The 12,134-nt window shown below is 38.7% G+C and overlaps 1 protein-coding gene across 10 annotated transcripts in view; it reads left to right on the top strand.

Annotated features, from left to right (window-relative positions):
* Window positions 1–12,134, top strand: part of ADARB1 (adenosine deaminase RNA specific B1) — a 63,142-nt gene that overhangs the window by 22,091 nt on the left and 28,917 nt on the right. For 3 of the 10 annotated variants that reach the window (XR_006179600.1, XM_042874576.1, XM_042874581.1), the window contains exons 1-3: window positions 1,679–1,757; window positions 2,532–2,568; window positions 10,165–10,240. Coding sequence is in view for 6 of the 10 variants with exons in the window: in XM_042874576.1 (XP_042730510.1) it covers window positions 1,711–1,757; window positions 2,532–2,568; window positions 10,165–10,240 (160 nt within the window). In the remaining 4 variants the exon portion in view is untranslated. Of the gene's footprint in view, window positions 1–1,674; window positions 1,758–2,531; window positions 2,569–4,767; window positions 4,846–6,510; window positions 6,586–10,164; window positions 10,241–12,134 lie in introns of those variants that run through there. The other 7 variants (XM_042874580.1, XM_042874577.1, XM_042874578.1 and 4 more) reach the window with 6 other exon arrangements.

A 12,134-nucleotide genomic window follows, 5' to 3' on the forward strand; every position in this document is an offset into this window, starting at 1 on the left:
TCCAGCCAACTCTTACATTCCTACAGCAAAAAATCTTTGCCTCACCAAACCCAGCACATGCAGCAGAGATGGATTTGTACAAGGCTTCAGGATTAGTGCTGGAGGCTGAACTTCATATGCATATTTGTGCTGCTGGTTTTGGTGTGGGAGCCATAACATCTCAAGACAGAGTCATCTCTTGGTGAGAGAATGCACCTAGAGCCTGAACTGGTGTCTGAACATGTGGCTTTTCTGGGAGAGTATTAAAGGAAAGCTGAGAGACCTGATGCTCTTCATTCTAAAGAGTAGGCTCATTCTAAAGAGGGACCCTGTAGCAGCTCCCCAGTATCTGAAGGAGGCCTACAGGAAAGCTGGGGAAGGACTTTTTATAAGGGCAGGCAGTCACAGGATGACGGGAAATGGTTTTAAACTGGAAGAGGGGAGATTTAGACTAGATATTGGGAAAAAATTATTTACTGTGAGGATGGTGAGATACTTGAACAGGTTGCCCAGCAGGACTGGAGCCCTCCTTCCTGGAAGCATTCAAGGCTAAGCTGGAAGCGGATTTGAGCAACCTGGTCTAGAGGGAGGTGTCCCTGCCTATAGCAGTTGAAACTAGATGATCTTAAGGGTCCTTTCAACCCAAACCATCCTAAGATTCTATGAAATGTAGATGCAATATTCGAAGAATGTTGTTTTACAATTTGGTGTGCTCATTGCTATTGAACTTTTTTTTCTTTTTTTTTTATTAAAAAAAGAGCAAAACAGAACTGCCATTTTCTTCAGCATCCAGCTTGCCCGGTCCTGTGTGCTGCTATGGTCTGCAGTAACAGAGCAGGCGACAGAACCCACTCCAGCTATCCTTTCCTAGACTTGGGCTGTTGCCTTTAGCCACAGAGCTATAATAAACTTTGGGATTATTTTGCATTTTGTTGGTCTCTTAAATAATGTAAGGACTGTATAATTGTTCTGTATGTGTCATGCTTTTGGGATTATTCTTACACTGTGAAATTGTCTACAGCTGTCAATATATACACGGATTTTTTGCACTTAGTAAACCCATTTGAAGTCCCAGTTCTCATGAATTATGCTTGTTTAGCTTATTTGAAACTCATGAAATTATCAGCTGGGGTGATTTGACAAATAAGGAATATGATTTGTGAAACAACTCCAGTTCATGTTAATGTAAAAACTGGAAAATTACTAACATTTTGTCTAGAGATGAATTATAACTTTATTTAAAGAAATGCTTATGTAGAATAAGATTTGACAAAATCTTTAAAAAATATATTTTTCATTGGGTGATGCCAGAAGAAATACAGGAATTTCATATAGCTTATAGCTTGTATTCTTAGCATTACTAGTGAAGGAGTTTTTGTACATATGGTGCTACTAGTTTGAGGAAATAAGAAAGGGGATATAAATGCAACATTGACAGTATGTTGATTTATAGTTCAGTGTGGTTGAATGTAGCCTATTGCAGCATGGAAATTGACTCCAGTTGACACTGCATTCAGCTTTTGAATGTTGTTAGTAGTTCATGGTATGACCAAAATGCTATTGCTTTGTTTTTTCTAGGTAATTGTTATTACTGCCATGCAGCGTTGGGAAATTGAAATGCTGTACTATTTGCGCTGTGTAACTTGGATCTAGTTTGCTTACTGAAAGATGTTGCAGTGTGCCAGCACCCTCTTGTGGGCTGTGGAATAGTGTGGAATTTTGACTTGCAAGATGGAAATGGGAAAATCTCTTACAGCAGTGGCTGTATATTGTCCCAGGTACAGGTTGTGTCCCCCACCCTAAATAACTACTGGACTGCACATGTGTTTGTGCAAAACATTGCATCTTGACTGAAACGCTCTATTGCTTTGAAAATGACTTCTGTAATTTGCTGAATGTCAGAACTACTTTAGTCCTTTTGTACCTAGGAGTTCATCTGTAATAGCAAAATCATTCTGCTCCCGATTAAGCAAGAATGCAATTTAATGTGCATGTGTGTGGAAATAGAACAGATTTTTTGCAGAGCTAGTCCATTCTGTTACCCTGTATCTTTCTTTCACAAAGTCTGCCTTTTGTTTCCCTTCCTAGTGCTGGTAGCTGAGGGGTTTTCCAGTCTTGCAGGGGCTTCTGGAGAATGCAAGATGGTGTCTATATTATAATCAAGAGACTGATGTTTTTCAAAAAGGATGTGTAATGTGAGATGTTGTTTGTATGGGTTAGAATCAGCCACTATAAATAAAATTTAATACTGAAATTAAACAATAAAATAAAATCACAGCTTCCTGTACCCCTGGGGTGCTTTCCTTGGCCCAAATACTGAGCAATTTGAGTCCTTTTGTTTTTTTTCCCTGACCAGGAATATCCAGAATGGTGTTTTTTCTGCTCTCTTTGCTGGTGTTACAAGAGGATTTCATCTGAGACTGTTATACTGCTGATTATTGTTTATGTGCAAATTTTTACTGTTTATTCTCACAAATCAGAAATTTGTCCCTTTTAAGGCCAGGAGTTGCATCTGTGAAAATAAAATTGCTCTGTGTTCTTTCTTTTTGCAGGTTGCAGACTCAGCATGTGTCCCTAATAATTAAAAAGGTAAGCAGACAATACTTATAAATATATAGCATGGTGCTTCGTATTTTAATTGATGCGTGCTTATCATGATAGGATGGAGATATTTCATCTTAATGTATTGGCATAGTCATTCAATACTTAAAAAGTTGGTGCACTAAACCATTTCAAGAACAACCAATCAAAACAATTTGAAAATATAGAGAATATTAAGAAATACACAAATATATCAAGTTGATGCTCATCTTACGTAAAAGTTCTTAGCCATTTAACCAAAAATTTGTATTCAGTCTGTGTTAATAAAATAAATATGTAAAGATGACATAGAATCATAGAACTATTAAGGTTGGAAAAGACCACTGAGATCATCTAGTCCAACCATCAACCCATTCCCCATGCACCCTAAACTGTGTCCTTCAAATAAAGTACTGTTTTAGTGAACCACAGAATTCAGAACCGGTGAGTTTTGTTCATCACTGCTGCCATTTTATCTTCATTCCCGCTTTTTTAAAACCAACACATCTTCTTCACACTTCTCCCTGCTTTTTGCCACTCCAAGCACATTTTTGCTGCTGCAGGATCACAAGTAATCACAAATCCAGTCAGCTCAATGTTTAGCATCATGCAGTGCAATGCAATGCAATTAAAAAAATAATAAAATTGATTGCTAAATTGCAGCAAAATCTATTTATCCCATGTCTGAACACCCAACAGCTGTGAAGCCCTGGTGCCTGGCCAAGAGATGATGTGGTGCTGTGCGTGGCTCTAGAAAAATCATACAATCACAGAGGTTGGAAGGGACCTTTGGGGATCACCAAGTCCAACAATTTTGAGCTTAATCAATGAATGTAATGGGGAAGGAGAAAATCAGTCCAGTTTCTAAGTTCAGTCCCTGAAGCCAACTATTTCCCTACCTGATTGACTTTTTAAATAGTTTCAGTGTGTTTGGGGCTTTTTTTAACCTGCTTTAACAGCCTTTCAAGTTTATTTTCCAATTAACTATTGGGTTAATTCAACAGCTGCAACTATAATCTTTTAAATTATGACAAAAATATGAATACTACTTAATCAGAGGTCTAGATTTCTCAGTTCTATTCTCTGAATGACTACAACTTTTTCTGAGGAAACACATCTTAAGTATGTTTCTGACAATTGTGGATATTTAAGGAATCTTTCAGAAATAATGTACGTTAAAAATTAAAAATTTAGCCCTTGAAGAAGGCTCTTACGAAGGATGGTGGATGGCTAAAACAAAACTTCGTAATAAATATATGTTCAGAAATAGTTTACTGTAAAACAATTCTGCGTCGTAAGTTTTTTTCTTATTTTGAGCTGAGCTCCAGGCTTGCTTGGTCAATGGAACATTGAATGTAGAACCAGTTATTTGCATAGAGTAACAGTAGATGGTGCTGTTAGAGCAGATTTGATCACCTGAGCTGCAAACTGAGGGATATGATATCAGAACGGCTTGGAATGTCCGATGTGCAGCCAGCAGCATTGTGTTGGATGAGTTTGCTGTGCAGAGCAAATGTTCAGACTGTCATTAGCCTACAGCAAATTCTGTTACTGCTAGTTTACATTTATTCTTGCTGTGGTACTGAACGACAGACAGTAGCAGTATCAAAAGGGGAGAGCTACAGTAACGAACGGGACAGAGTCTTCAGCAAGGTCTGCGGTGATGGAAGGGAAAATGGCTTCAAGCTCAGGGAAGCTAGATTAAGCTTAGATGTGAGGAAAATATCTTCTACAGTGAGGGTGGTGAAGCACTGGAACAGGTTGCTCAGTGTTGTGGTTGATGCCCCATCCTTGGAGACTTTCAAGGCGAAGCTGGATCAGGCCCTGGGCACCCTGATCTAGCTGTGGTATTCCTGTGCATTGCAGGGGAGTTGGATGGCCCTCAGAAGTCCCTTCCAACTCTAAGATTCTATGATTCTATGGTTCTTCTATGATGCTAAAACAGAGTAGGCAATGCGCCTAACCATTACTACAGAAGGTTAGCAGTAGTGATTAAGAAAGATTCATTACCCTAATACTTTACCACCACCCAGCTCCACAGTCACTGGGCAGCGCTGGCCACAGCAAAGTTTTGGAGAGCCTTTCTTGGCAACTGGGAGGTGCAACTTTGCTGCAAGCGGGTCCAGTTTTTGTATTGTTGAATAAACAAGTTTACACGGCAGGCAGAAACAGCTGGTTTCATTCTTCCTCTTTGGATTCCACCTCAAGCCTGGCCAGGGTTCAAGAAAGAACCAAGGAAGTTTGTGTGCTCGTTGGCCTTGACACTGTGCTTCTAAGCAAGGAAAGGTTAGTACACTTTCATAGTGCTTTATCTAAGCTACTTATCTCTTTCTGGTGAGACATTTTGTCCAAGTTGCATACTTCGCTAATGATCATACATGTTTTGCTAATGACCGAATACTAATAATATGTAACGCTGGGTTGTGAGACTTATGTATTGGTCAACTTTGATTCAAGGCCTACTGTTTAGGCCTTAGTAATTCAATAGGACACGAATGCCCTGACTGCCTGATACCTCTAAGCATTTTATTTTCTGGGAGTATTTTATTTTACTGTTTCGTACACACCAAAATAAATTATTCTAGAAGATTCTTTACTCAGAAGGAAACTGTATCATTCAACAACGTTCCCAGTCCTTGCTCTAATAATTAGCTTACTTATGTATTTATTATACTCCTATGCTTAAAAAGCATCACCTTCTTTGGAGTATTGTGCTTTTAGAAGCATCTTGCATCCCTGTTTTTCAAACACTTCTTTTTTAAACAATAATATGTTTTGGTTTGAATTAATAGTTAAAGAAGTTACCCTCTTTAGTATCTTCATTTATGATCTGAATGAGGGAATTGAGTGCACTCTCAGTAAGACTGCAGATGACACCAAGCTGGAAGGAAGTGTTGATCTGCCTGAGGGTAGGAAGGCCCTACAGAGGGATCTGGGCAGACAGGATCACTGGGCTGAGGTTAGTGGGATGAAGTTCAACAAGACCAAATGCCAGGTCCTGCACGTTAGTCACAACAAACCAAGGATCATCAAAGGTGGGACTGGACAGTTATGCGAAAGAAAAGGATCAGGGGATTAACATCCCTGACAGCTGTCTGAGCATGAGCCAGCAGTGTGCCCAAGAAGGCCCACAGCATCCTGGCCTGTATCAGAAATAGAGCAACCAGCAGGAGCAGGGAAGTGAGCATCACTCTGTACTCAGCAACACTGGGGCTGCAACTCGAGCACTGTATTCAGTGTTGGGTCCCTCACTGCAAGAAAGACATCAAGGCCCTGGAACATGTCCAGTGAAGGGTAACGGTGCTATGAAGAGTCTGGAGCACCTTCTGTCTGATGGAGAGTGGCTGAGGGAGCTGGGATTGTTCAGTGTGAGGAGGAGGAGGCTCAGGTGAGACCTTATTGCTTTCTACTACAGCCTGAAAGGAGGTTGTGGAGAGGTGGGGTTGGTCTCTTGTCCCATGTGACAGCAGTAGGACATGAGGTAATGGCTTTAGTTGTGCTAGGGGAGGTTGAGGTTACTTATTAGGAGGAACTTTTTCTCTAAATGAGTGGGTAGAAGTTGGAACAGGCTGTCCAGGAAGATGGTGGAGTCACCATTTTTTGGAGAGATTTAAGGAAAGAGCATGTGTTTTAAAATCCTGAAGATCATTAACAAGTACATAGTTTATAGGATGTACTGTATACACATGTACAGTATATGTCAGTAAGGCTGGGAGAGGGAGATTAATTTGTTTCCAAGCTGAACATTGCACTATGAGCAACATGCTTGCAACACTTCGGAGATGTTAGAATTTAATTCTTATTCCAAAATAGCTGGTGTGTTCATGAGTTGATTTGTCATTAAATATGCACAGCCATGATAAAAAAAAAAAACACCTGGGCTTTCACAGTCATTTTACATATTATTTTCTTTTGCCTGAAAAAAAAAAACCAAAACCTTTCCATAGATAGATTTCAGGTATACTTTGACTGTGCTACCTGAGCTGTGTCTTCACAGAATCACTGTTACTTCTGCTGTTAGTACAGGTAAGTTTTTCCTCTTAATTATTGTATGTAACAGTACACAATACTGTACATATTATATGCAATTGACAGTGTTAGTTTTAGCCTTATTAGTAGCACATACTGTTTAATAAGAAAATCTACAATTTCTTATTTAGAAGCTTACTAGTTGCCCCATTAAAAAAGTGGGATGTTTTCCCAGTGTATGCATGTAATCCAGAGGCAACTGAAGTCCAAATGACAACAGTCACAGTCTTCTTTGGGGATGAGCAGATGGAGGGAAGAGAACATGTGTGTAGAGCATAAGCATACAGATGTGAGCATGCCTCTTTACCAGGCCTGAGCGATGGGCTTAAACGCTCTTTAAATTACACACATTAAATGGAAAACAGGATTTGTTATAGGCCGGTGGAAAGATTGTAGTACGCAATGTGAACGATCACAGAGGCTTGGAAAGAGAGATTGCCAGTCAGAAACCCACGGTTTACCTAAAGCCATTATGTATGCAAAATAGAGATAATATAGTCATTTTGTACATACCATCTTTGAATTGGAGGGGGGGGGGGGGGCTGGAAATGGAGGAAATCCTGTGATTTGTTTTAGGTGCTCCTGGGAGTCTTGAGAGAAAAAGTGTGTGTAAGCCTATTATTTTAATTTCATGCCACTTGAAAGTTTGCACTGCCCCTGACAAATGTATGGAGGAACTTTGTTGTTGGTCTTGTTACACTCTTCTTTGTGAAGAAAAAAAATAAACAACAACAAAAAAGCAACAAAACAAACCACCCTCTAACGAGTGCTTTTGATTAGGTTAAAAGTGTTGCTTTCTTACAAGCAAAATGCTGAATGTATTACATTGTTATGTTAGATGCTTACATTCACCTTTAGATTTGTGTCTCTTGAGTATAAGAGCAGAAGTTTCAGTGGTTAGTAAAATTGTTTTCCCAAAGCCAGATAATCTATATGTAACATAGTCTGAATGTTTTGATTAATAATAAGAAATGAGCACAACTCATGTGTAGGAGAGAAGACTATGTTACTCATTCTGTCCTTCAGCTGATGTTGGGCTTACATCTATCATCTCAATTTAAAGAGGAATAGCAGCTCTAGTTTTAACCAAAATAATGTACAAAATTTTTGTATGTAATGTACATTGTTTTTTTGTACATTATTGTACAAAATTTTTGTACATACAAAAATTTTGTACAATAATGTACAAAAAACAAATGTACATCAGTATCGTGCTGGGTAAACAACTGCATTGTCAGTATCTTGACTGCTTGAATTACCTGCATGTTAACCTGCAGAATGGATTTGACATTAATTTTATGTTGAGACATACTGGTGGCTCCCCATGGGAAGAGCATTGCTTCATTTAATTCATGAAAATTGTCATCCTTAAAAAAACAAACAACAAAAAAACCCATGTATAATCAATAGATATCAAGATGTTATAATCACAATATAATCAAGAGAATTAGGCAAAGTAGACAATGATCACAAAAAGAGAATAAGTGGAAGAGCTTACCCTTTGGCTGAGCTCACCAGAAAACACCAAGAGAGGTGATCTCCAGAAGAGATCCTTCCCCTCTGGTAGCCAGCTCTTAAATAGGTCTAGGAATTGCCTTCACCTGTGCTCCTCTGGCTGACTCATGGCTCGCCTCAGGTGATCAATCAGAGGTTCAGGCCGTGACTCAGCAGTTCCCATACAACCCACCACCACTAGCTAGTAGTGAGATAAAATATTTTATATCCTCCTTCAGATTAAAAAAAAAAAAAAAAAAAAAAAAAAAAAGAAGCTGTAGTTCGTGAGAAACACTCAGAGCCAAAAATTTCAGGTTAGGCAAAGGTCTTAGTGATAGCAGCGAAGTTTATCATTATCTCAATAACGGACGCGCGCCCCCTATTGGCAAGGGAGAAATTGCGCACTGCTCAGCGAAATTCATTCCGTTCAGTACCCTAAATCCGACGCAGGTAATGCTTTCCTGGCACTCGCTCACTGGCTCAGCGTCTCAGCTCACAATCTCCCCGACACTGTCCCCCGACATTTCCATATAAGGTCCATTACCAACCTGTTGTTTTTTGATATGTTTTGTATTTTCCCATGGAGATAGGAGGGCAATATTTCCAAGAGTGAGCATGTCTGTTCTGTCCTGTGCTGGGCTCTCTCCCAACCCTGCATATTTGCATTATCTTGTACCCAAGTCAATTCTATCCCAGTCAGAATGCTCCAGATCTTTGACTTTTTACTCTGTTCAGCAACTTTCTTAGTGGAAGAAAAACAGCTATTTCACGAGGGTTATAAGTTTAGTGAAGGCCTATAGTACATACAGAAAATATTGGGAGCTTCTACTGCAAAAACAAACCTCTCACATTTTCCCTTCTTTTTCTTTTTACCCTCTTTTGTTTTTGCACAAACTACGAAACATTTCTAATATAGGAGAGCTATCTTTCTAGCCTGCCTTGCTAATTGACTGCAATAATGTATTAGAACTAATCATCTTGCTATTTTCCAAACTCTAATATATAAGATTGCTATTAAGAGTAAGCAGATCAGGCATAACATCAAAATAACCACAGTAGGATGCAGTATCATATTGCAAAGCCCTGTTGCAGCAGGTGACCATCTAAAAGAACATCCCACCATTGTTGTTCTCCATCTCTCTTTGCCCGTTCCATTATTCAATATATTTCCTTCACATTGTGGTCTGCTGTGATCAGAGTTCTTTGTCCATTCTCTTTGGATTACTTCAATAACTGTTTCAGGTCATCACGTTGTAAGAACTTCACCATTGCAATATTCATTCCAATATGAACTGGTAGTAAACCTTGGATCTGTGTGTAATCAGATTGTAGTAGCTGATATGAGGTGACAGGTACAATAGATGTAAAATCACACCCTGTTATTTTGGTGAAGTTACAAATACAAGGATTAGCATGAGTTCTAGTATCTACGGTATCAATATTAAACACATTAAAATTGCAGTGCATCCTCATGTAAACACAGCCTTTTCCTATATGGATCAATACAGTTTCAGGTTTTTCGTTAGGATGGATTTCAAAATGACATACATTCTGTTCCATGTCAAGACAGATATCCTGGCCCCTGATGGTATTGCTTTCACAAATAAATCTTCGTTGAGTTCTTACTGTACAAGTGGTAACATAAACCAATTCTCAGCTTCAAGATAGGCCCATTCTCAGTGGTCAGTAAGGTGAAGAACAGACTCGTCGTGATTTATACCTAAGGCAATTATGGGGTATATAGTGTACACTGATGTTTGGGCTGTGGTCATCACAAATGCTGTGACAGAATCTTGTATCAGGTCATAGGTGAAATTAGCCAGATTCCACCAAGACTGGAACCACACAGTCACATACTGGAAAAACATAATTTACCTCTCACAAGTTCACTATTCAGAAAACAAATTCTTGCAAACTTTGTTGAATTTGCAGTTCTGCAACATATACTTTCGCTTACAGAAGTAGCCATGGAGAGTCCAAATCAAAATTAGTGCCCAGACCTCTGCTTTTCAAGGAGATCTAGTGCTTTACCTTGTACGTTGGTTATATTAAAGCTTAAATATTCCACTTCCTGTTTTTCAGACAGCAGCAGTCTCTGCCAGCCAAAAAAACCATCAGAAGTATTTCACAATGGATGTAGATGATGAAGAAAACATGAGTAAGATGTTTATTTACACTACTGAATTATGCAGTCGTTTCAAAGGTTACTTTTTCTCATAAGCCACAGAGATGACTGAAGGAACTTTGAAGCATGAATTAAAATGATTTTTGTATGTTTTTAAATATAGGATATAAGCATAATTAAGAGCTTTTGAGTAAAAAGTGTTTTTGAAGTATACATGATTATGTGCTAGTCCAGTTATAACTTATGTCTACAAAATATTTTCCTGTTTTGATAAATAGTTTGGTATACTGCATTGACACTATTTATGAGTACTATGCATCCCAGTCTGAGTGGCGTGTAAGACCCATCCTGGGTTGTAGGTGTACTGTGTCTTAGCTGCTTTTCTGCAAATTCCTTTACCTCACAGAAGAGCTAGCAACAGGATATAAGGTTGCCCAAGGTAGGCTGGGTTATCTTGACAGCAGATTTGTGCAGAACTCTCAGGATGAGAGCCTTCTGTGTAATTCTTGTAGGCAGATCATTGTGAGACTTGATGGAAATAAAAATCATTTTGACATGAAAAAGCCAGACAATTAGAAAGGTTGAAGGCCAAGACAGTACAATACATCAAGTGAGCATTTCTAACAGAAGACATTTCATGTAGCTAGTAGCATACAACATTTTAATGTTGGCTAATGTGATAATGAGTTCTTTGAGCTTTTTCATTTGAATAATCTGGTGTTGTGTGAGGTTTGATTGTCTGCCAATGGTGCATGTTGTGCAGTGAAAGATACCTCAGTATCCTGCCATCAGGACATTTGTACTGAGGTCCAGAAGGCTAGTATTAGGAAAAATATCTTATTTTTAAATCATGGGTAGCTTTTCTGTTTAATAAAGCAGGATGCTGTTGTCAGATGTTGTATCTATATTGATGCTGCTTCAAAGAGCTGAATACACAACGGCTGTGATCAACTTGAAAAGGCTGCCTAAAGTATTCAGTACTTGAGAATTTAAAGACTGAAAAATTTATAGACTTGAATATACATACATATATAGAATCATAGAATATCTCAAGTTGGAATGGATCCATAAAGATGAATCCAACTCATAACTCCATGTCAGACCACCCAAAAATCAGACCGTATGTCTGAGAACTGTCCGGATGCTTCTTGAATTCCAGCATACATGTACATATATAAAATATAGCACTAGTTACTTTTATAAATCTTGTGTTTTGTTTGTTAGATCTATCAAGACTGTGTACGTAATCTCGTTGTCAACTGCAAGAAATTGGAAAAAAAAAAAAAAAAAAAAAAGGAAAATGTCTGTTACTGGATGGAGAGGTTTGTTTTTTTTTTAATAGTTCAGATGGTAATCTTCTTTCCCATCAGACCTCTCCTAATTACTGTACATGCTTGACAATGTTTTAACATTTACAATTTCAGTTCTCCTGCCTTGTTTTAGCTGTGATACTGGCAGCACACCAAATCAGACACATGAAATGAGCTGAGCTGTGTTTTAGAAAGTGCATGGAGTGATGGTCAGTGCCTTCTGTGTACTCTGGTGTAGAGCAGCAGAATTTTAAGTACTGCTGCTCCTACCTTCATGGAATCCTGAGTCAGACAGAGATTTCAGGGTTTCTCATTCCCTTCGAAGTGTGTGGGAGACATCTCAGAGTCTTATGGTCTCTAAAACAAAGTGTTAACAGAACAAAAAAGAGTGCAAAATACGGCAAAAAGGTAAATCTACAGTGTGTCCTGCTCCTTAACACCCAATGGATTTCTGCTCAAAAAGTGGTGGATGGGGGGTGACAAGGTTGAAACGCTTGATATACATGCATAATCAGGAGCATTACTGTTATTAGAACCATAACATATAGAAATCAACAAATTAAAACAACATATTAGGTGAGATTAGCAGATGGGGATTCAAAGCAAGCAATGGGATA

Source organism: Lagopus leucura, unplaced genomic scaffold (assembly GCF_019238085.1).
Source record: "Lagopus leucura isolate 7727_CA_CO unplaced genomic scaffold, USGS_WTPT01 Super-Scaffold_100012, whole genome shotgun sequence".
Classification (NCBI taxonomy): domain Eukaryota; kingdom Metazoa; phylum Chordata; class Aves; order Galliformes; family Phasianidae; genus Lagopus; species Lagopus leucura.